The sequence below is a fragment of the Falco cherrug genome, chromosome Z, assembly GCF_023634085.1.
Source record: "Falco cherrug isolate bFalChe1 chromosome Z, bFalChe1.pri, whole genome shotgun sequence".
Classification (NCBI taxonomy): Eukaryota; Metazoa; Chordata; class Aves; order Falconiformes; family Falconidae; genus Falco; species Falco cherrug.
In genome coordinates, this window is record NC_073720.1 from 62,067,657 (window position 1) to 62,090,086 (window position 22,430).

At 39.6% G+C, this 22,430-nt stretch overlaps 1 protein-coding gene across 3 annotated transcripts in view; it reads right to left on the reverse strand.

Annotated features, from left to right (window-relative positions):
* Window positions 1-22,430, reverse strand: part of EPB41L4A (erythrocyte membrane protein band 4.1 like 4A) — a 134,062-nt gene that overhangs the window by 51,177 nt on the left and 60,455 nt on the right. For all 3 annotated transcript variants that reach the window (XM_055698947.1, XM_055698946.1, XM_055698945.1), the window contains exons 4-9: window positions 21,918-21,996; window positions 18,184-18,281; window positions 15,082-15,202; window positions 9,079-9,166; window positions 6,846-6,934; window positions 6,390-6,453 (exon numbers count right to left, since the gene is read on the reverse strand). In XM_055698947.1, the coding sequence (XP_055554922.1) occupies window positions 6,390-6,453; window positions 6,846-6,934; window positions 9,079-9,166; window positions 15,082-15,202; window positions 18,184-18,281; window positions 21,918-21,996 (539 nt within the window). The remainder of the gene's footprint in view (window positions 1-6,389; window positions 6,454-6,845; window positions 6,935-9,078; window positions 9,167-15,081; window positions 15,203-18,183; window positions 18,282-21,917; window positions 21,997-22,430) is intronic.

Here is a 22,430-nt window from a genome sequence, read left to right on the forward strand (position 1 = left end):
ACCCCCCTTGTTCTGTACAGTGACTTTTCATCACATCTGTGACTTGCAGCACCGTAAGGGAGGGGGCAAGACATGTCCAGAGGCTGCAAAAGGATGGGCATAACCCTTGCAGCAGTATCCAGTCGTTGAGTTGTTTGACTACCTTCTCCTAATCCTGAAAAAGGCAAGACGCTAAAAAAATATGAGGACAAACATAAACATTCCTCTCCTTTTAAATGCTTTGAAACAGGGGTCCTCAAACTTTTTAACCAGGGGCCGGCGCGGATGCAGTGGCAGGCAGCCATCTGCGGCTGCTTGGTTTCACCCCCCAACCACCGGTGGGGGGGGGGCGGGGCGGGGAGGTCTGTAAATACCAGGGGCTGGATTGAGGACCCTGGGGGGCCGTATCCGGCCCGTGGGCCCTAGTTTGAGGACCCCTGCTTTAAAAGCTTGTCCTGCAGTCTCCAGAGCACGCTAAGGCTCATACTGCCATAGCCTCACCCCACCATTTGCACCCATGGGAGGGAGAGATAGATCGGCACAGGGGATGCAGATCACTTGACTATACTGTGAGCTTATAAACAGATGGGCATTCAAACATATAGCCACAGCCCTTCTCTGTTTGATGCTGCCTCTCAAGTCAGTCAGAAGAATGACCTGGCAGGGCCTTCGAGATCTGCATGAAACAGCTGGTAATTGGTACAGCACTGCATCATAACACCCCCTCACTTCACTGAAAGACTGCAAGCATGTTACTAATGCCTTCAAAGGAGGCAAGTCAGAGGGGTCATTGCTCCACCTAACCACAAAATGCCTCTGGAACTGCTATACTAGCTCAGGAGTGCCCACACTGCCCTTTGCAAAGAGCTCCCAGCTTGCTCTGCCATGCCAACCTTGATTACGTGGCCTTCAAGCTCAGAGATGTTTGCACCCAGCTAGCTCAGTGACCAGGCAGGGCAAGCTCCAGTCTGCTTGGAAGAGAAGATACACACTTAAAACAACAGTTCTTCTCTCTGGAAGCCAGAAGATCCCTTGTTTGTGAAGTTACGGGATTAATCCAAAGCTAAGAGGGGCCACTGTCAGTAGACTTGTACCCATTCCATGAAGCACTGCACTCACCCACAGATCAAAAATGTTTTGAAGATCTGTGATTCAGAGCAGGCTTTAGCTGCTATAATTTATGACAAGGCATATATTGGTTGCCACCAAGGCAAGCTCAGTAAGAAAAAAAACCCTCAAAGCTACAGTAGGAACCCTGTCAGCACACACAGCACCCTTCCTGGTTGCACTGAACATTAATACAGCGTAAGGAGGGATCGTGCCCCGTTACAGAGCACACTGTTACAGAGCATGAACACGTAACACTCATGCATCTACATGTAATAGAAATATTAACACTAGCTCTGAAGCCACTGCTTCCCAACATTATTCTTTGCCAGGTTAGGCACATCCCTGGAAACTATCAATTGTTAACTCCAATAGGAAATATTCTGTCTTAATACATTTACATAGATATATGCATACCGATTACAGCTTATGTAACAATGTATGACTATTGGTTACACAAGGTCAATCTTTTAAGAACATTATACAAGTCAGAAATTCAAATTAATAATGCTATGCCACTTTGCATAAAGCATGCCAAGATTGAAACAAACGTATCTCAGCCTATTATACCAACTAAAAAAAGACACAAGAACTTACCAAAAAGAAAAGGCTACCCTAACACCTTAGTGACAATGAATGTAAATTTATGCAGGAATTTTAATCCTAGTGCTCCTTCAAAAATGTCCATTACTGAAGATTTTACTATCAAGCCTTGAACCAACCTCACAATCCTTCTAATATCTCAGAAAGTGGTTAAGAAAAGCCAAGAAACACCCCAACCAAAAAAAAACAAGCCAAAGCCATTCTATGTGATGTATTAACACCATTGTGCTTGCTCAACTTCAGCCTCCATTACCACTCTAGCTTAAGTAGGTGCGAATGAATGATACAAAAGTAATTTGTAATTCTTAAACCATAATAAAGATCAAAATGTTACTTTTGTCTGGAATTGAAATCTAAGCTAAATTTGACTTCATAATGGGAGGAACATCTCTTCAAATTGTTCAGTCTTCCCAAGAAGCTGCAGAAGAAATAAATCAACTTAAAAGTTCCTGCCTAGAACTCGCATTTCAGGGTGGAATATAGCATGTGACAGAGCAAGAAGGGGTACAGCTGAACCACCTTATAAATGTAATCACTTTTCAGACTTTTGATTCGTATAAAAAGCGGGTTCAAAAATTAAAATATATTTCCAGGGTTTTCTGAGACTATTTAAAAGAACACAACACTCTTGTATTTAGACAACATTCAGCCACCAGAATGGGGGGCATTATGTGCTTTGGAATTGCCCCAGCGTTCCTCTAGCATGCCTCTGTGGTTGGTATTGCTCCTGAAAACCATCTTTACCAACTTCACCTTACGAATTCAGCTGAGCTGGGCCTCCTCATCTGACTAAGCAAGGCTGCAGAGGAGGGCATGTCTTGAAAATGTGTAATTTTTTACTGCACAGTCTGGGGGCTTTGTTCTGACTTGAAAGAACCCAAATTGCAAAATCTCTCAAAACAAAAAATTCAGACTTTCAGAAAACCCTTTTCTTACAACAAAAAATAAAGAACGCAAGTCTCTAGAACATTCAACACTTCCTGGTGGGGTGAAAGAAACACGAAAAGTAACAAGTACAGAAGCTTTGCATAACCTCTGCAAAGGAGTGAAATCACTCACTTGCATGTTCAGACACAGTGCAACCCAAGTAAAAGGCGCTGTTACACAAAACAGTGTGGGGTTGCAGGGAACAGCACAGAAGTAGTACTTGGTACCTACAGGCAAAAAAGCGCCACATCTCTCACTCTGGCATACTACTACATTTGCATTCCCAGCCTACAATCTATCATAGCCTGTTTTTCCCTATTTTGTTTTATGTCCTTAGTTGAGAAAGAAATCTAGGAAGCAGGCCATGTTCCTCACACAGGGAAAGCAGAAGAGCGTGCTGTGCACCGCTGCAATTACCCACATCCACATAGTGCATCCATTGTGACGAGGCTCTGCTTTTTCGCATCTGGGCATGGGGGGTGGGAGGGCTTTGGCAGCCACCTGTACTGCTGGATCACTTCCAGCAAGGTTGCTCAACACACATCTATGCTACCAGGAATTGTGCATGGGCATCAGATGGATCTCTTGGTTTTCTTAAAGGAAACTGCATGCAAATACACTTTTCTCATCTTCAGAAATTCTTTGTAATTGTCATGTTCAGGGAATCCTCCCGTGCAGTCCTTGCAAGGGAAGGGTTCCTAATTTCATGCCAATACTTAAGAGGTTTCACAGAAAGCCTGACATGCTTCTAGCTCAGAATTCACAGAATGGCTCCACTCCGGGGACAATGAAATACTGATTCAATAATTAACACCACTGAAAAAGAGTTTCTGTAAACTGGTCCAGGTCCCTAGTCTCACATGTCAGTATAAGTCATTGACGGCCAGATATTAAGGACAGTATTTTGTTTATGAAGCGGCAATAGCAACAGCCTTAGGGAGAAAACACATAGTACCAAAAAGCAGTGAAAGATAAAACTAAAATGCTGATGCTCATGCTTGCATGCAATAGCAACATGTATGCAGGAAAAGTATAAAGAAGTTAAGTATACAGGAAATGTTCTCATGTAAGAGATATGAAGAAGTACAGGAGATTACACCACAAAACAGGATAGGTGAAGCACCTTACTTTATTACAAGACAATAAGCATAAATATCTTCTGCTCTTTAAATCGTCAAGTTTATGACAAGTGAAACTGTGTGAACAGCAAACTCAGCAGCCATAAGTATGGCTGACACAGGCATCCCATAATGTATGGGGTAGCTTAAGGACATGGACCTATACATTTAGGCTGCCATGCCTACCATCTGTCAAGGAGATCACAATGTCCACTTCCACCCTTTTTTTAGTGGGAAGTACACATTCAAATTCTTTGGTAAGTTTGAAAAAATCTCAAGACAAATTCATTTAAAGAAAGGACAAAGAAGTTACCACAAATAACCCCGTGCAGAAGAGCAACGCTTCATCAATACTAGAAGTGCCAACAGCTTCCTCTTGATGAGCAGTGGTACCCATGAAAGGTACCCATCAGTGTGAATAAAGGTGTGGAAACACAAACTGAAATCCAGTCTGCACAGAGTTTTCACTACAATATGGAAAACACGATTCACACAAAGCATTCCATATACGCATAAATAATCTGCTTTTCTTATTACATGGTGTTAACTCCTTCACTATATGCCATAAAGTTTCATCTAAGCCATGGGAAAGTCTCCATTATTTTTTCTCTTCCTGAATCTTTTCTGGTGTCCTCTCCAACCAAGTGGAGGCATGTAACATGCTCCAGACTTGGTATACCACATCCGAAACAACGAAATATTAATGTCCTGGGCTGTAAAGTGCTATCCCAGGGAGCAGGATGAAGTAAAAATGGCATGTTTAGTCTCCTATTATATACTACAACTCATGTCCCAAATGAAAGGGCAAAGTGATAGCCTTTATTCCAAAAAACATAGGAATAAAATAAATCTGTGAATTAAGTTTTTGAGGAGTATTGGAAGATACAATTGTATAAATACACTAATGAGCTTTCCCTCCTCTGGGTGCAGAACAGCATAAATTGTTACGACAGCTTTAATCCAGAGACTAAGGCTACTGTTTACTTATTCCAATACATAATTTTGTTCAAAGCAACACCACTAGAACCTTTAAAAAAAAGGGAGAGGAAGATTTTTCTGGGCCATTTTGGCCTTTCCTGATCTTGTTAGGATATGGAGCACTGTAGAAACACTTCAAATGAGTATTAGTTGCAAAGGAGTTTTTAATGACGGTACACACCCTTGTACTTAATGTTCTCTTGAAAAATTTCCTGAAAGTACCTGTCAAGACTTGAAATTACCAAGCACTGTCAAAGTGTTTGCTTTATGATCACAATAGTAAGTGTTCACCGGCCATCAACATTCACAGTCTCAACTAAAGCATGTTTTCCAAAGCTTCCAGGTTTTCTGCTCAGCATGTTAAACCTTTGCAATTCTACATGGTTCAGACAGAAAAAACATGTATGTGGTATTCAAACAGAAACTACAGCATCACTTCACTGCAATTCACTCTTAAGTCAAACTCAGACTTGTTTATACATGAACAGGCATTCACCCTTCACATGAAACACTGAGAATCCCAACCTTCCCCCAGCCTTTAAACAACTCTGCGATTTCGACAAACACACTACCAGAAATAAACTTCCCATAGATCAACACACCAAATGGATACAAACCACTTGGGAGTAACAGAAGCAAAACTTGCCAGTACACCTGCAGAGGCACAAGAAACGCCCTCCACAACAGATGCAAGGCAACCAGCCAAGGGTACATTTACATTTCCCAGAATATACCAAATGTGCCAAGTGGCCTCATGGAAAAATCATGGATGAGACTAACAACCACTACATAAATGAATGAAGACACACAGATAACCAGTAAAAAGGAACACTGCCAGCAGGCTAATCCTTCTTCAAAACTATAAACTTCCTGATATCCCAGAGACACCTAGAAAGTATTTTCAAAAGTCAGCAAACCAAACTTACAACTCAACCAGCTACCACAAATCACAGACTGGCCGCAACTGTTTGTTTTACTGCACTTCACAATTTCCCCTGCATAATTTCCTCCTCCTCCCCCTGCCCCACATGCTTCATAGGTGATAATTATTTTTCTCTTTTTTTCCACTGACTCTTATCTTAAAAACTCTTCTCTTGCTATCAACCTGTGATCCTTGCTTCCCTGGAAGCAACATTGTTTTCTTTCAAATGGTCTAACAGCACAATTAAGTTAAAAACTGACAAAAGGGTTCTGAGCTATATTATGTGGCTGCTTCTGTTTCCAAGCTACAAAACTACCCATGCCTAATAGCTCTGCGAGTTTTCCTTTATCCATATTTTAATATTAGCTTTCCCTGTAGATTTAGCCTAGTTTAAAAGCACTATGCAACACCATAAACAAGGCACTGCAGAAGCAGTCTAGTCTAATTCACAGAGCACAACATAAAATGGTAGTGTTGTCACAAAATTCCTACTTCAGTTCTGTCCCCTTGCCTACAAAAAAGGGACAGAAAATCTTTCTTCCTCTAATAAAACTGCAAGCACCATCAGGAACATACTGCACGTGGGGACAGGTAATGTTCTTGTAGTAACTATCAACAAAGTTAATTTCAGTTTGATGGTTTCCTGCAGTAAATTCAATGAAATAAACTAGATTTTGATGGACACAACAAAATTTCCCACTTCATCAGACTTGAGATTACTTTTTTTTTTCTCTCATGCTTAAATAAAAACTTACATCTTTTCCCAGGACTCTAAGTTCAAACTGTGTTTCCTTGAAGTGAACTTTTGTAATTCTAGGCCTGTAATATCAGAAAAAAAGACAGAACCTCAGGAGCCTTTAATTTCACGCATAATAAAACGTAATGTTATATATTTACATGCAAAGACAAAAAGGAATTTACAAGTAGATATTTTTTTTTAGGTATGCACCAGATATCAACAGAAAATTAGCAGTATTTAAACATTTCAGCATAAGTATGGTAGAGATGAACTATTTTTTTAAATACTTGGATTTTCAAAGAATTAAAAATCTGTATAATCCAGACAAAGATTGAGAATTCCAAGTATAATTTTTTAAATCAATACAATTAACCTTTCAAATGGATATCACAAATCATACATTTCCATTACATACATACATAACAACATTGTTATTGTTCTAGCACAGACAGCACATTTAAATTATACATACCAGAAATATTTTCCTACTTGTTTCTTATTCTTGTAGACAACAACTCCTATGGGTGTTAATCCTAAAAAATATTCAGATTTGTTTTCACCCTAGAAAATAAAAACCTATGTCATTCACACAGTTGCAAGCTGTATCACTGTAGCAGTGAGGTCCAGTGAGGAAGTCAGCCTGATGACTGACTTGAACATACTGTTTCACTCTGTGCAAATGGGCAAACCGTACTTGATCTACTGACAAAATCTCCTATATAAGAACTTGTAGGCATAGAGGCAAAGAGGCAAGAACGAATGGCAGTGAGGGAAAGAACGGAAGATTCCACATGCCATGGTGGAAAACAAAAATAGTTGTTGGGGTGTTTTTTTTTAAGGAATTCCTGTTGGCTATTTGGGAAATGGCCAAAATTCAGAAACTAAACTCCTTAGTCAGGCATGAATGCAACAGACATCCTAACTTCCAGATGAAGGTAAATAGTGATTTTTTGACCTATTCTACTATAATATAACCTCACAGCTGCCTTCTCCCTCCTAAAATAGTATCACCTGCATTCTGCTACGAAGTGAAGTAGCCCCTGCTGAGAGATTCAGAGCATTTTTTTGTTCAGAATGGGTAACAACTTGCAAGGAACAGGTGTCTCCATCATCTCCATAGGAAACTATCCCTGAGGTCGGTATCCAAATCACAAACTGTTGGAAAAGAACAGGGTGAAAACCCTGGTGCCAAGTGGCAGAAGGCCCCCGCCTCCCCAGCTTACAGCCAGGAACCAAGATCAGATGCACTGTACATTTGAAAGAGTGCAAACCTTAGTGCACCAGGTTAAAAGAAAGCCAGCCGCAAAAGGTCATTCATCTGCCTACTTGGGGCAACAAGGAAGAGCCCTGCGAGCTCCAAACCAGTGGACCACAAACCACAAAAAATATCAGCTGTGAGACAGACTGGCTGTAGAAAGTGTCCTTCTGCCTGACTACCGATATGAGAAAGCTCAGGCACATCTGGTGAGCTCTGCCTGTGCTCCTGACTGAACTAACTGCTAAAGTTAACTTTATTTTTAGTATGACCGAGGAAGGAAAAGAACTATATCTTTTCATGTGTGCAGCTTTACTCTCAAGTAAGAGCTTCTGTTGCTCTTGTAATATAAGTAGAAATGATGATATTCATGGGTTAGACTTGGGCATATTAAAACTCACCCCTCACTATCTAGGCAGGGTTCTCATTGCACAGCAAAAGCAAGCTACAAGAAAAAAAAAATTTCCAAGCTCTACTAATTTAACATGGTTTTGTTGGTTCATGTTGAATCTTGTTCCAGTAACTCCCCCAACTTTCTAAGGGTGGGAGGGGCACAGAGCATGGGATATGAATACAATTAAGCCACAGGGTGCATTAAAAAATACTTCATATTGTAGGCTACAAAATTTTCAGCAGGAAATACATACTTAATCTTCTGGTAGTATCTTGATTTCTTTATCTTCTTTCAAGTAATTTTACAAAGTACTAACATCTAACTCGGTGAACTATCTACGTTACAACTCCCCATTTGAACTCCTGATTTTCTTTTATTCAAAAAAACCTGCCACAAGCGTAATTATTCAAACAAGACAGAATTATGTTTCCACCAGGAGCACATAGCCTCCAGGTGCTAACTTGGATGCAATCCCAATAAACATGCTGTTTCACAAATGAAGTGGAGGGTTTTGCTGAGGCAATACAGACAACTTTCAACACTGCAGGATACAGGAGATGAAAAGCTGGTAACGTACTCTAGATCTTTAGCAAAACCTTCACAACGAATATTAAAAAAAGCCAAGCACGCTGCTGCTACCCCGCTCTAGTTTTTGCAAGGGTATTGAAAAGGTTTCAGGATACACTTGCTGTTATTTACACAAGAATAATGTCCCAATTCTTGTGTCAAAGACAAAGGTTATAACCGTCTCTCATTTCTTCTGCCACTTGCACTAATTACTTCATATTTATCTGAATTGTTTTTTCCAGAGTATAACCGCTTGTCTTTTATAGGTGTAATACAATCACAGCCTTTCATCTGAAAATCATTAGGCTTCTGTATGTATGAATGACTGAATTCCCTCAGTCTGTAAATACTTATTCCTTTGCATTTCTAAAGTACAGTGTTCCTTTCAGGTTATTCTGTGGCAACTAAACTATATAAATACTCTCCTCACATTAGCACAAGAAATATTTTTTATTGTTACCAATTTTAGAATATTAAAACAATACTTACATAAACAGGATGGAGATCCACTCCATACATTTCCAGGGATTTGGCCACCCCTAAGTAGTTCACTTCTGCCTCAGCAGGAACTTGACCCCTGTCAACAAAATTCTGTGTAAGTACTTTGCACTTCCAGTCAACATATCAAAATAGATCATATTAATAAATACAGTTTGCTGGACAGGTATGCAACCCTTCCTACTATTTGTTTAGACTGTCACTACCCTTTCAACACTGCAATTCTGCTCGCTTCAAGTAAGACTGCACAGTAGACACAAGCTTGTACCTAAACTCTTTGATGTAAGATGCTACCACAGATACATGTTATCGTACATACAATGTATGCCTACTATAGTGGCTCATCTTTTCTCTGCTGTCACAAACACACTTCAGATGTTCAATTTTTAGGCTTGAACATGCAAAATAACTTCTTTTCCCCCATAACTACATGATTATTAATAAAGCAGGAATGGAAGGATTGACTGGGGTACTATTTCCCCATAGCAGTGCTGAAGATACAAAGGATTTCTGAAAGCTGGGTTCATGACTTCAGACAAAATTTTTCATTCTTCATAAAACCTTGGCTACAATGAGTCACACCAACTGGCAATAACCAAGTCTACTACTATGAAAACAAAGTTTGGAGTCTGTTTCATGAGATTACCAGTTTCAAAGATCCAGCTTGCCTTCCTAGCTGCAAATATCAATTTTTCAATTAATAACTACCATCAGCTGTATACTGGTAGGAAACAATAGGGAAAACCGGTGGAGGAAAAATCCCATGGCTACTAAGGCCATATTTGACATCACTGATGAAGGATTTATTTTCAAAAAGAACAAAATGACTACATAAATTCAAAGCCTTCACCAGACTTACCCTCAGAATTTAATTTGTTCTTCCCTAAATAACTGCCTTTTATATAAGAGCAAGACACTGTTGCAAGCCTGAAAACAATTGAAGCTGCATTTTCATCTTCATTCCTTTTTAGAACTTCTGTGAAAGCTACTGGACTGTTGTTGGGAAAGTAGAGCACATCTTGTGAAAATATCACCTCAAAAAGATGCATCTCCCGCTTCACCCTGTGATTGTTCTCTTAGGGAAATAACATCACTTCATTTGTTACCTTCCACATTCGAGGTGTGGAGCAGAGTTCAACATTTTGACTCAAGACCTGGAAAACTCCTGCAACATGCACGTTACTACTTCTTGTCTCATCACTCTCCCCAACCTAGCAGCTACTTTCCAGGTTTTCCCAACTTTACGTTATGCCTGACAAAGTAAAAATCACATCCAACATGAAAGAAGTGAAACAGCAATACTAGCATGAATACAATAGCATAGGTGTTTAAAATGCGTTCTTTGTGTCTGGGAGATGGGCTGAAGCAGCATACACACAGCAGCACTGACACTATTTCAGGTATTAGCACTTCTGGAACAGCAGCAGACCTGAAGCTTGTAAAGACAAACCCCTTTCTTCAAGAGGTAGATTTCCCAGTAGAACTGTGACTCATCTCTGTATCCAGAATATGCCAAACACTGGCTATTCAGCATGTCAGCGTCGCCACATCTGACATACCTTTTATTCACTTTGCTATAAAACTTTCCTCCACAGCTTGATTTTGTAAAAATCTTGTTGCTAGCTCTCTGAAACATAAGCAAAATGTTCACTGGAGCACTATCATCCCTGAGCAAAGTGGATTACCCCATTACTGAATTAGTGCTAAAATCCAATATCAATTTAAATATTCTTGTTAGTGTTTCCTTATTGGCCACACACAAAAATGCTGATGTGCTAATCCCACTATTCTCACCCATCTCTGAAAGTACCAAACAAGTCAAATAATGTAAATATTTTTACAATAATACATAATTTATAATAAAGTGTACTTGGAAAAATATTAAGGAAATTAAAGATGTGAGCTGGAGCTTCTGTAGGAAACAGATAGAAGCCAGAGGAAGAAGTCTTCCCAAATGCAAATGGAGAAGACAGAGCATGAAGGGGAGAGGGGAATGTCAGGGACTGAAACAATTCCCACCATTACCAAGGGTAGGTGTTTCATTTTTATCATGTATGAAAACACAAACTCTCCTCAGCATCACACAACCTGACAATACATCCCAAAACTGAAACAGTCTCTGCAGTTGGTCATGTCAGAGCAGACAGTATAACAGCCGTGCAGCTGACGTGCCCTGCTCAGGTGCACAAAGTACACCTGAGTGCCACTGACAGCCCTAAACAATACCGAAAGCTACTTTCAAAGCTAACTATCAGGGGCATCTCATGCCCCACTGACAGCATGTAATATCAATGCAAAATACAAGAACAGCTGACTTGCAAATTATTGATTAGTCCCAAATCTGCTGCAGTCTGGAACAGGCAATGTCAGAGGGCCAAAATACAAGCTCTACATTTGCACTGAGGGATCATATCCCTCCTCCAGCACGAGTGTCTGCTTCTTCATGTGCAAGCCCTGAAGCCACTGCTTGCTCCTCCAGATGGGCATGACAGTGTAAGGCCACCTCACCCTGCTATCCGACCTTGGGATCTCCATGCTGGTTTATAGATGGGACAACAACTGCAGCAGGCAGGCTGCAGACACTCGATGCAGTCAGAAACTCCTGCCACCTCTGACTTCCCTCACCTTACCTGATTTAGAAACTTGCTCAAAGACCTGCAACTGAATGAATCCCTGAACAACTATTGTGCCGTGTAAAAGACTGCGAGATAACCTGCAACCAAAAATGGTTTGTCTGGCCGTAACTAGCACAGGCAAAGTACAAGCATTGCCACAGCCATCTTGCAAATAAACCCCTGCACTTCCATGCTGAGCTCCAGAAAGGATAAAGAAATTTTTCCCAACTGTATCACTAACCCGTCCCTAAAATGTCTCTGGTATGTGAGATGATTGGGGATGTGCCCTTAGCCATTCGAACCTCTTAACTAAAGAGACCACTGTCACACGTGCAGACGTCAGTGCTGGCAGTGCTGATGATGACAGCCAGGCTGAACTAGCAATCGGTATACCTTAGTTTCACTCTCTTTTTTGATGCTACTAAATTGCTGACACCTAGTGCAGCCAAGCAGCGAAAGAGTATCACAGCTCTAGATCAATAAGCATATAAGAACACTAGAGACAGTGTTAAAGACAGTTATCACTCCTCTTCACAACCATTGCTCCCCCAGCTTCTGAATTTCATCTGCGGGGTCACAAACTTTTTGAGGCAAATGGGCCTTGATCTGATTTACTACTCTAATGACTACAGAAACCTGAGAGAGAGGAATGAAGGTGGCTTAGTATCAGTACCTTGGTACATAGCAATTCACCTCAAGTTTCATTTCTCAAACACAACCTCTGTGATGCTGAACCAAACAACCTCTCTGTGACTCAGTTTCCAATCTCTGGAACTGAAAAAACAGTACTTCTTTACTTCACAAAAGGCCCCTTAGCAAGGCTTTCCACAGTGCATCAGTTACTATAAGGCAGCCAGGAAACCACACAGAAATAATTATTGAACAACAGACTCTCTCCCCTGAAAGAGAGTGCTCAGGTCAATGTGGCAACTGGGACAGACTCCAACTACAGCAGAACTTGTCAAAGAGATCAGCTGTGTCTCTGAGTTAATACTTATTCTCATTAAACAAGACACAAATAACACTAACATGCAAAACTACAGGGAAGATATTACTTAACCTTTATCCAGGCTGTGGCTTCATAACAGCAAGAGAATCAAAAAGTCTAGATCTACATACAAGATGGCTAGCTCTGATTATCTCTACATTACTTTGACAAAGGGTATGATGAACATACTCATAAAATGATTCTTACTGCTTTCATCTTAATAAATGGTTATATCACAATTGCACCTAACTTGGATTTGTTAGAACAAGTTTCTTTACACTTACCAGGAACATGAACTTGGAGATAAGCAAGTAAATGTTTATTTTGGCTTCATGTATGGTTGAACTTCTGGCATATGTTTTACAAAACTAATTTCACGTTTTGCATTTTTGAAGGCACTGTGGTCTAACATTTGGAACAGCAGGTTGGGAAGCCAAATCTCACTGATTTGCAGTGCTTTCACACAGTGACTTGTGGTTCAGCCTCTGTTACTCATACACCAAGAGTACTTCTGCCTAAAACTAATCTCACTGAAACTGTTTCTTGTGCAGAAGGCCATTTCTAACAATGAGTGAGCGGGACAAAAAGTGGCTCTGAATTGCTGGGGATTTTTAAATATTTTTTGTATGCCTAGAGACAACATAGAGTTAAAGCTCCCCTTTAAGAAGACTGCTTACACAGCTGCTGCAAATGCATCTAGTATTTAAGCTATATTCTCACAGGATCAGCTTCTGGCTCTTTACTGGAAAGTATGTTATTTGCTCCAACTTCACTAAGAGATTGCTGTGTTTTTCCTCTCTGTGTTGCTGCTGTTGTTCCTCTCTTGAGCACTGACAGAACTGATGGGACCAGAGGTTACTAGTTCTGATCTTGCTTTGCTTGTCTGTTGGGCACTCCAGTTCATCTCCTGGTTGTCTTTACTGCAGTTTTGCTTTCCACTCCCTTGACAAGTAATCAAAGGTAGGCACTGCACGCACGAATTGCAGTCTGAAAGAAAACCAGGGGTCCACCACCTTGGGATCCACCATCAGGCAGAGATTATCCAGAATCTCAACGATAGTACAACTTGTATGTTCTGTGTCTAAGGTGACTATTATTCCAGTAACTGAAAGCTGGAGATTTTAATTTTCGCAGTCTCTGTTATAAAAATGAATCTGTCAACTTCAACTTCTACAAAGGGTAAGTTGTGATTGCATTAATCTCCCAGGTCTGTTGACATATATGTTTCACTTCTCTACAGATCTTGTTTGCCCTGTCTGCAGTGCACCTCATATTCTCCTCCTGCAATCTCTTCAACACTTGCCTCTGCCAAGTACCATAACCCTACCTTGTTCCTACCTTCTCAGCTCCTTCTCATACATAAGAAAGGTTTTCGGGCACAGCTTCAACACCTGTGAATTTCTGTAGTGTCTTGTTCAGTTTAAACCAAAATTATTTTGAGGGCCACCACATATGCTGTGTTCCCACTGCTTTAAGGCCACACACAAATGTTTTCGAATTTCTTTGGTTTTTGTCCAGAAACCAACACTCTGAGTGCCCCGTGTTAGTCCGTGCTGCCTGATGCCTCTGTTTCTAGGTGCTGCTTTTTTTTCTTACAAATCATGTTCTTCCTTACAGTGGAATCCTTTATATTGACCACTGCAAATACATTTAATGTAAGATCTGTTGGTTAATAAAATGAAAGGACTTTATGCTTCTAAAAGCAAACTGCCTCTTTAGTTCATGTCGATGTTGCAAGTGAGATTATCACTTAAACCACGGGCATACAAACTGCTTTCCTGGTACTTCCTGCACTGTGAGCTGCTCCCACAAGGATTCATGCAGGTTGCTACAAGCACTCCTTCATTACCCCAGCTAAGGATCTGGCAAGAAAATAGAAGCTTCATTGTACCGAGCACTGTACGCTATTAGATTAAAGGTGGTTTTGTCCTAATAGTCTATTTGAATACACAGGGCAGTACGAAGGAAAGAAATGGTTTTATCCCTATTTTACAGACAGTGACTGAGGCATGGGCATAATAAGCAATTTTTCCAAAATTATGCAGGAAACCTGTCCTGGAACAGGGAACTGAACTCACAGATTTTGATTTCATTATTTTTAACTACAAAACTAAGAGGAAACAGGAGCAGTGTTAAAACTGCTGGTTCTGAAACACCAATACCAAGGTCTGACAGGCATCGTATTTCCAGTTATTGTCCTACTGAGTTCCTGGAAGAACAACTCCAATTATGTAAAATGGTTTCTGCTTCTGAATGACATAACTCAATTCCCTGTGCTCTTTCCTTGAGCCTAGAGACCTCCACTCTGCACCACAAGCTGCTCCCTTCCCTACCTACCAAGCGTCTCTGATGATGTTACCTGCCAAGTTCCCAACAGTACTGAGTTCTTACATCAGAGTTTTGTGTATCCGCTCTATGGCATCTTCCAGCTCTTCCTTCTGGTCTGGAACAAAGCGGTACTCCGAGACATAACCTGCAGTGTGCTTGTATGGGTCATAGTCTCCCAGCTCAGCTAAAGGACACAAGAAGAAAAGAAAGGTCATCTATTTTCAGTGCTTTATGTTAACCAAAAAACATGTAATATAATCCACCCATTAGTGCCAAGCCACCTCTTTCCAACTCTCAATTTATCATGCAGTCAGTTAAAAAACTCAGACAGTACAGAACTGTTCATATTAGTACACATAACATCAAGAAAAAAATGTCTTCAGTCACTTTAAAAGATAAATGGAAGGTTCAAAGAGCAAGAGGTTTTGACAGGAAATCTACCACTTCCACAGAACTAGATACAGTTTTGTCCAAGCCAGTAAAGCTGAAACTTGATGGCATGTATTATTTGGCAGCGTATGTAAAACAAGTATAGAAGAAAAGTCTAGCTTTTGGAATATCTATGCCTTTGTGATAAGCTGTAATATTACAGACAGAACTGATTCATATTGTTGGGACTCCTAACATAAACATCAGTGTGGGAATGCAAATACAGACAAATATCCTGAGATACCTAGAGGTGTGCCCTTCTAGGGGTGTCATTTCTTGTGAGCCAACACTAGACTTAATTTTTGAATAAAATAACAACATGTTTCCTGAACATTAACTTCATTAATTTAATATTTCAAAATCAAAATAATTTTAAAAGATATTTTCTTAAAGAATGTACTGAATAGGTGATACAATTTTCTTTGAAACAACCTTGAATTTGCATACATTAGTCACACCAGTGTGCAAGTTGCAATGCGATTATAAACTAAACACGCACATGTGTCAGAACACACTTCTACTGATCTTACCTATAATTGCATCTATCTGCGAGGCCCTGCAAAAGTTATTATTTCAGTTTTTTAATAACCCTGAGTAAAATCTGCATAGACTGGGCTTCTCTGAGAAAAGCTTCAGAGAAGGTTCCTGTCGAATGCCCTAAGCCAAAAAGGTTCCTAAGCCAAAAAATCACCAAAAGCAAGCTTCAAGAGTCAAGAAGAAAAAGATTCACCTATGAACTCACGTTTCTTTCCAGAATTTAATGATGTTTCTAGAACAAAACAGTGATCTGCTCGGTAGAGATGTTGAGAAGTTTCTTTAGAAAACCTCCATAAAAACAATGTGGCTCTTGCCCATAGCAGGAATAAGAACAGGACTACAGCAACTCCAGCATTCCCAATAGGAAAATTGGTATATTCTGCAAACTGTGCCATGGGTACTGATTTTTCCACCATCACCACTATAACAGTCCATAGTCTTTGACCACAAAAGAAGGAATATGATTCAAGCGCTAAGGACAGGATCTGCCTGGAGACCAAAGGTGACACCCAGGCACAACCTGAACGGTGACCGCAAGGCCAGTGGCTGCAGCAGGACATGGGTAGAGGACTCTGGAGAGCACGTGGCCATATCTCCTCCTCCAGATCTCAGCAGCTGCTAGCTCCACTGGGAAAGACACCACTAATATCACTACAGAAGCAGAGCTGCTCAGCTACTACTGAATTTGCACAAACACACTTCATTTCATTTCAGTTGGGAAAAGAAAAAAGCACGGTCAGGCACATCACCCTTGGAAAGCCTGCTGACCTCAGTGCTGATGCTTTGGGTTCATATTTTCAGTATCTGACACAGACATTGCTCAGGTGTCTTTATATACCTTGAACAACTACAGGGCCTAAATAAAAGGACAAAACCTTTATACAGTCAATGGCAATGCATGCTTGCTGGTGCCAGGGCTAGCTTTAACCCACTGTATGCAACCTTTGCCATGCTTTAACTCTCTACTCTCACATCAGCTATCCCATTGTTTTCCTGAGTATCTGAGAATAGAATCACAGAAGCAGGATTTTATACCAAAACCACAGCTCCCCATACTCTAACTACCTTACAAAATTACTGAAGGACAAGAATTAATTCTTTTTACTAATTTCTCATAATATTAAGATATTACCATTATTATATATTTTCTTGCTTCATACTTGCAGTATTTTTTCAGGGAAGGCATGTATGAAGTGAAATGTACACTGCAAACAGTTTTTCATGTCACATTTCTTAGATGGCAAAATGAAGTATAAAATAACTGCACAAAAATAAAAACTGCTGAAATTTAGTTTTCAGAAACACATACAACACAGTGAAATTCTGTATAATGCCTACTCCCATTTAATACGCAAGTTATTCTGCCTTGTTATTCTAAAATGGAAATGAAAGGATGACTATTTTTGATGTACTAAGTGTTGTTGAGTCACAATTGAAACACCAATAATAAAAATAATCTTTGCTTAATACATATCACTCATGAGAATTCTAATTTAACATCAAACAAATTACAGGTACAGGTCCCAGCATAACTAAGCACATGATTTTTGGTAACCAAATTGTATTTCAATACAGAGCTTGAGTTGCAATATGAAAGGAATAACTAACTGGTAGACAGATAGCTCCTTTCTAATTGATTGCTAGTTCTATCAAGCATGCAGAATATAACATCCATTTCTGGAAAGCTAACTACTGATGAGTAAATGCAGATAAATGACAGAGAGAATTAAAATCCTTCACTTCAGGTCAAAACACATCCTCCCTTCAAGCACAGGGGCATTCATATTGACAAAATGTAATTTTTTAAAGAATCTTTTATTTGACAGACTTCGTTGGCTGGAGGCTGCCAATAGTCTATCAAATCTGTAAATGTCCTGACGAAGATTTTGTCATACTCCGTATGCAATCCCGAGTAAGTTATGAAGTCTTAATACATGACGAGATATTCCTTAGCAAGGCAAAGAGTGTTTGGCAGTCTTCAGACTGACTTTTCAGTTTCTTCTTTCAATTAACCTCTATATTCCTTCTATATTATCAGTTCAGCATGGCCATCTATTTACAGTTCTTTAGCTGAAATAAGTCATATTAGTTTTATTCTGTTTTGAAATGAATGCATGAAGTGTTAGTGAAATCTTCATCAAAATTAATCATAATGCAGCATTAAAAGAAATAAGCTCTCAGTTGGCCAGAAGAACTTACACTGAATTATATATGCTCCCAGCTGTGCTGCAGTGTTGCTTGGACAAGGCAAACGGCCCTGTAAAACATCTTGCTTAACCTGCAAGAAAAACTGATACCTAAAACACAGAGAGAAAACAGTTATTATTTAAATATTGAGTCTTATGCACCAAGTAATCTTTCATCATCTTCCAGTTTACTTAAGACGTACCATTCACCATAACTGTGTGACAGTCTAAAATCATATTCCTCTCTGAATGGCTTTTCCCTATTGACCTTGAAGTAACAATTAAGATTAATCTAGTGGAAGAACCTAGGTAAGCAAGCACTCTGTAGACTTCCCACCTGCTTATATTGTGCAGATACAATTAATTTTCCCTCTGAAAATGTAATTTCTTTCTTTTGACTTTCATAGAGCAGTCAGGAAGTGGGGAAGAGCACTAGGAACCAGAAAAATCAAAGAAGTAACTTATCAAAGTTTAACCTGACCAGGGGACCAATATAAGGGAGATCTGGGTATTGGACACATCTTTACTCAAGCATTTTCTCGCCATACACCAGAGTGTCAACTCTAGAGCAGCAAGCAGATTTGATGGAGTCCATATGCCCATGAAAAAGGTGGATGGGCATACCATCAGCAGCAACTGTATGCTGCAGCATAGAGTACTCTCCTTCTTGCACCAGAGATAGCAGGCGTAAAAATGTAATTTTCAAAGGCATTACCTGCTTCTACACTTGATGAAGCACATACTGAGACCACTTACTGTGAACCAATATGCACAGAACAGATGGAAAAGTAAGGACAGGAAAACAAGCCGTCATACAAAGGATCTGCTCGGCTTTGCAACTCCCCATACTCATTTATAGGAAGTCTTTTAAATGCTTTTTGGATTTTGTCTGGGTTTATCACAACAGATTTACACAGTGTTTCACATCAACCTAAGCAAATTTCTTGCACAAAGTTCCTACAAAAGGTAACAATACTGAGAAGGTAACTTTTTAAAGAAACAAAAATGATTATCCGTACAAGCATACAGCTTTTTCATTACTAATTCAACTTTATTTATGTATAGCCATCCAGCTACACTACAAATAAATTATTCTGTGTTATTAAAAGTTACTTATGAAAGCTCCTTGAATGGTCTGTAAGTTCTAACTGCACCTACGCTGATCAGGGAAGTTGGCAAACTGCAGGTCACACGATAGCTGACCCACAAATCTCTTAAGACCCAGCCAACTTTACTAGACTGTATGAGCCTCTGAGTAAGGATACGAGTGTCTTTCTGGTAAATCATCTCCCAGAATCTAGGCTATGACAGATACTATTCTAGGGGTGTCCAGCCTTAAAAAAATGGCTAATATTCTCCACCTTAAAGGTCCAGGCACTGCCTAAGAATTTTATGGAAAAATCATTAGGCAGCACAAAGTGCATAGACTCTGTTTCTTCACTCTGAGCAATACCTCAGTACTGCTTCTAGGTTATGCACATCAGTCCTACCTAGACATATCTTCTCTGTACGAATTATCTTAATGACAAAGATATTTTTACACCCATTGTGGAGTACACAGCACCTTCTTTTTAAGATTAAATGCATTTCTGATATGCATCTGTCTTTCTGTTAGCACTTCTCCGTATCTACAGTGCAGAGCTTCATACCAGATTAAGCTACAAATACATTCTCCATGTAGCATGGATCTAAATAGATATACTTCTGCATTTTTATAGAGTAACCTCAAAGCAGGACAGGAAACTGCAAAAAACACTACATCCCTACAAAAACAGAGCCAACTGCTAAATTCTTCAGTGACTCCTGTAAGAACTGAACAATCTCAGTTCCCACTGAAGCCACTAAGCTCCTCATAAAACCAAGCCTTTTGCCCAAACTTGTAGCTAAAGCACTCTCATCTTGTGTGCTGTCAAATTTGCCATGCATATATAATAGTGCCTAAGTGCTAGTTTGCTCTAGCAAACACAACCAACAAATGTTAATATGAATCACCACAGTGTTAGCTTTTGCCTGTGTAAAGCCAGACAGATTTTGCTGTGAACCAATTACAAATTTGACAGGGTTTCATTATTTGCAAATAGTAATCATGTAATGCCATAGATCATCAACATCTAACAACCACACAGTCCGCTCTCACATCCACTAAAATAACAAACACATGCTCCAAAGAAACACACTGGTTAGCACAAAACAGTTAACACATCAGTGGAATTACACACATTTAGGCAGAAAATTACTATCGTAAAGAAAAATAATGCCTTTAACCCCTCCTAAGCAGAAGGAAGGGTTTTTTTATTATTGTATTTTCTTCTGAAAAGGTATACAAACCCTCCTTCCAAGGTTTAAGAGCCTACAGGAATAACTGCTCAGAAATGTTGAGGGCATTTGACTATTCAATACGTTTTGCTGAAGACTGTCAATACAAGCATGTCACTTTCTTATAGCCTCCCTCCATACCTTCTAAGGTCTAAAATCTGCAGGACCAAACACCATACAGACAAGAGCAGAGGTTTACTAATTATACTAAAATGCTTCTCAACTAGATTCACACACCTAATCAGCAGTGCAAATCACTGACTGACCTTATCACAAGGCAAAGAGAAACACTTCTTCAAAATTTAGCTCCTGTGATTTCCCGAAGAGAAATCCACCCTGCCTCCCAGCTAGCAATCACAACAGGTTTGATGGCCAAAGCTTCCTTCCCAGGGCCACCGGTCTTCCCCTGTGAGCTGGGCTGAAAGCACTTCTCTGGAAAAGTATAGGAAAACTGCATCAAACCTTCACAGTATAGGGGCATCACATTGTGGCCAGATTGCTCTCTTTTACCGGCGAAGTCAGAGTGTTTACTATTTTTACCAGGCTAGTCCCAAACTTGTTACATTGGAGACTTTTGTTCCTGCTGTGCCAGTATGGAAACAAAAGAATTTTCTCAGTCTGGTACAAGAAAAATATTCTGCCTGTGCTGCAACAACTGCCACCTTTGATTAAGGAAAATTAAAAACTCTGCATGCATTCCAATGAATTCTCATGTGTCATATTCCTAGGACATCAAAAGACATGTTTTGGCATTTAGTAATGCAAGCCAGCACACTAATTTTGTCCACCTACTTATTCAAATTCTCAAATTTCCTTTTGAACCTAAAACTAATTGTCTGAAAGCTTTCATAAATAAAGCAAACGGAAAACCCTATGCATGAGAGTTCAGGCAAGCATGTGGGTGTATGTGTTTGTGTGCGTGCGTATGCACGTGTCAGTGTGCTCATCCTCATATTTTGTAGGGGTCAAGCTTAGTTAAAAGAATCAAAAGCGTGCAACTCTTCAATTTCCTTTGCATATTTTTAGAAAGACCAAAATAAATCCTCTTGAAAAACAGTTCTGGAACTTAAGCTATGGCAAATACAGAAGAAAATTCCCTGTATTCATATTTGATACCAAAGAAAACTCTAAACTTGATTATAGCACAATATAAATACAGATACGACAATGGATTCCTTAAAAATACCCCAAACAAATGCATATCAAGTCCCTTTGGGTTTGATGCACCAGATAGCAGCACCTCTTCATCTTGGGCTTCCAAATGGTTGTCCATACCGATGACTGTGAAGCTATCACAATTCTCTTCCTACACATACCAGATTGCTGTTCAAGCAGAAAAATGCAACCCAGCCACACCACAACAATATGCACCTGAGTGGAACAGATTACTACCCTGAAATGAACAGCCTACACTCCTATTGAATACTGTACCTTGTTATTTCTTCTTTCAGTTTACATGGATCCTCTGCATAGAATTTAATGCCAAAATACAGAGTGTATGGTGGTCCAGCTAAGGGAAAAAATATTTGGTGCAAAAGTTAGTTGTTATGAACTGTTAATTGCTAGGAATAGTTACTAGCTGGCTACAAAAAAGCTACTAAGAAGCTTATCTTAATGTTATATGAAACTTGAAAAAATCTTACATCCACATAGCAAACCCCCATATCTCTAGTCATTAAACATGTGGGGAAAAAAAGAAAAGAATTTTTATTGGGATTTTACCGGTCTTGTGTTTATTTATTCACAGCTTTTCTGTTTACTTGGAGTTTTTGCTAATTTTGAAGATTTAACTTTAGATTTCATTCCTGACTTACTATTTCTCAAAGATATATTCTTTTTTTACTGCTTGATTTTGACCTTTAGAAACTTTTTCCCCTGAAACGTTTTGAAAAATGTAATTGTGCATGAAATGTGATTCCCTGTCCTAACTAATAATACTGAATA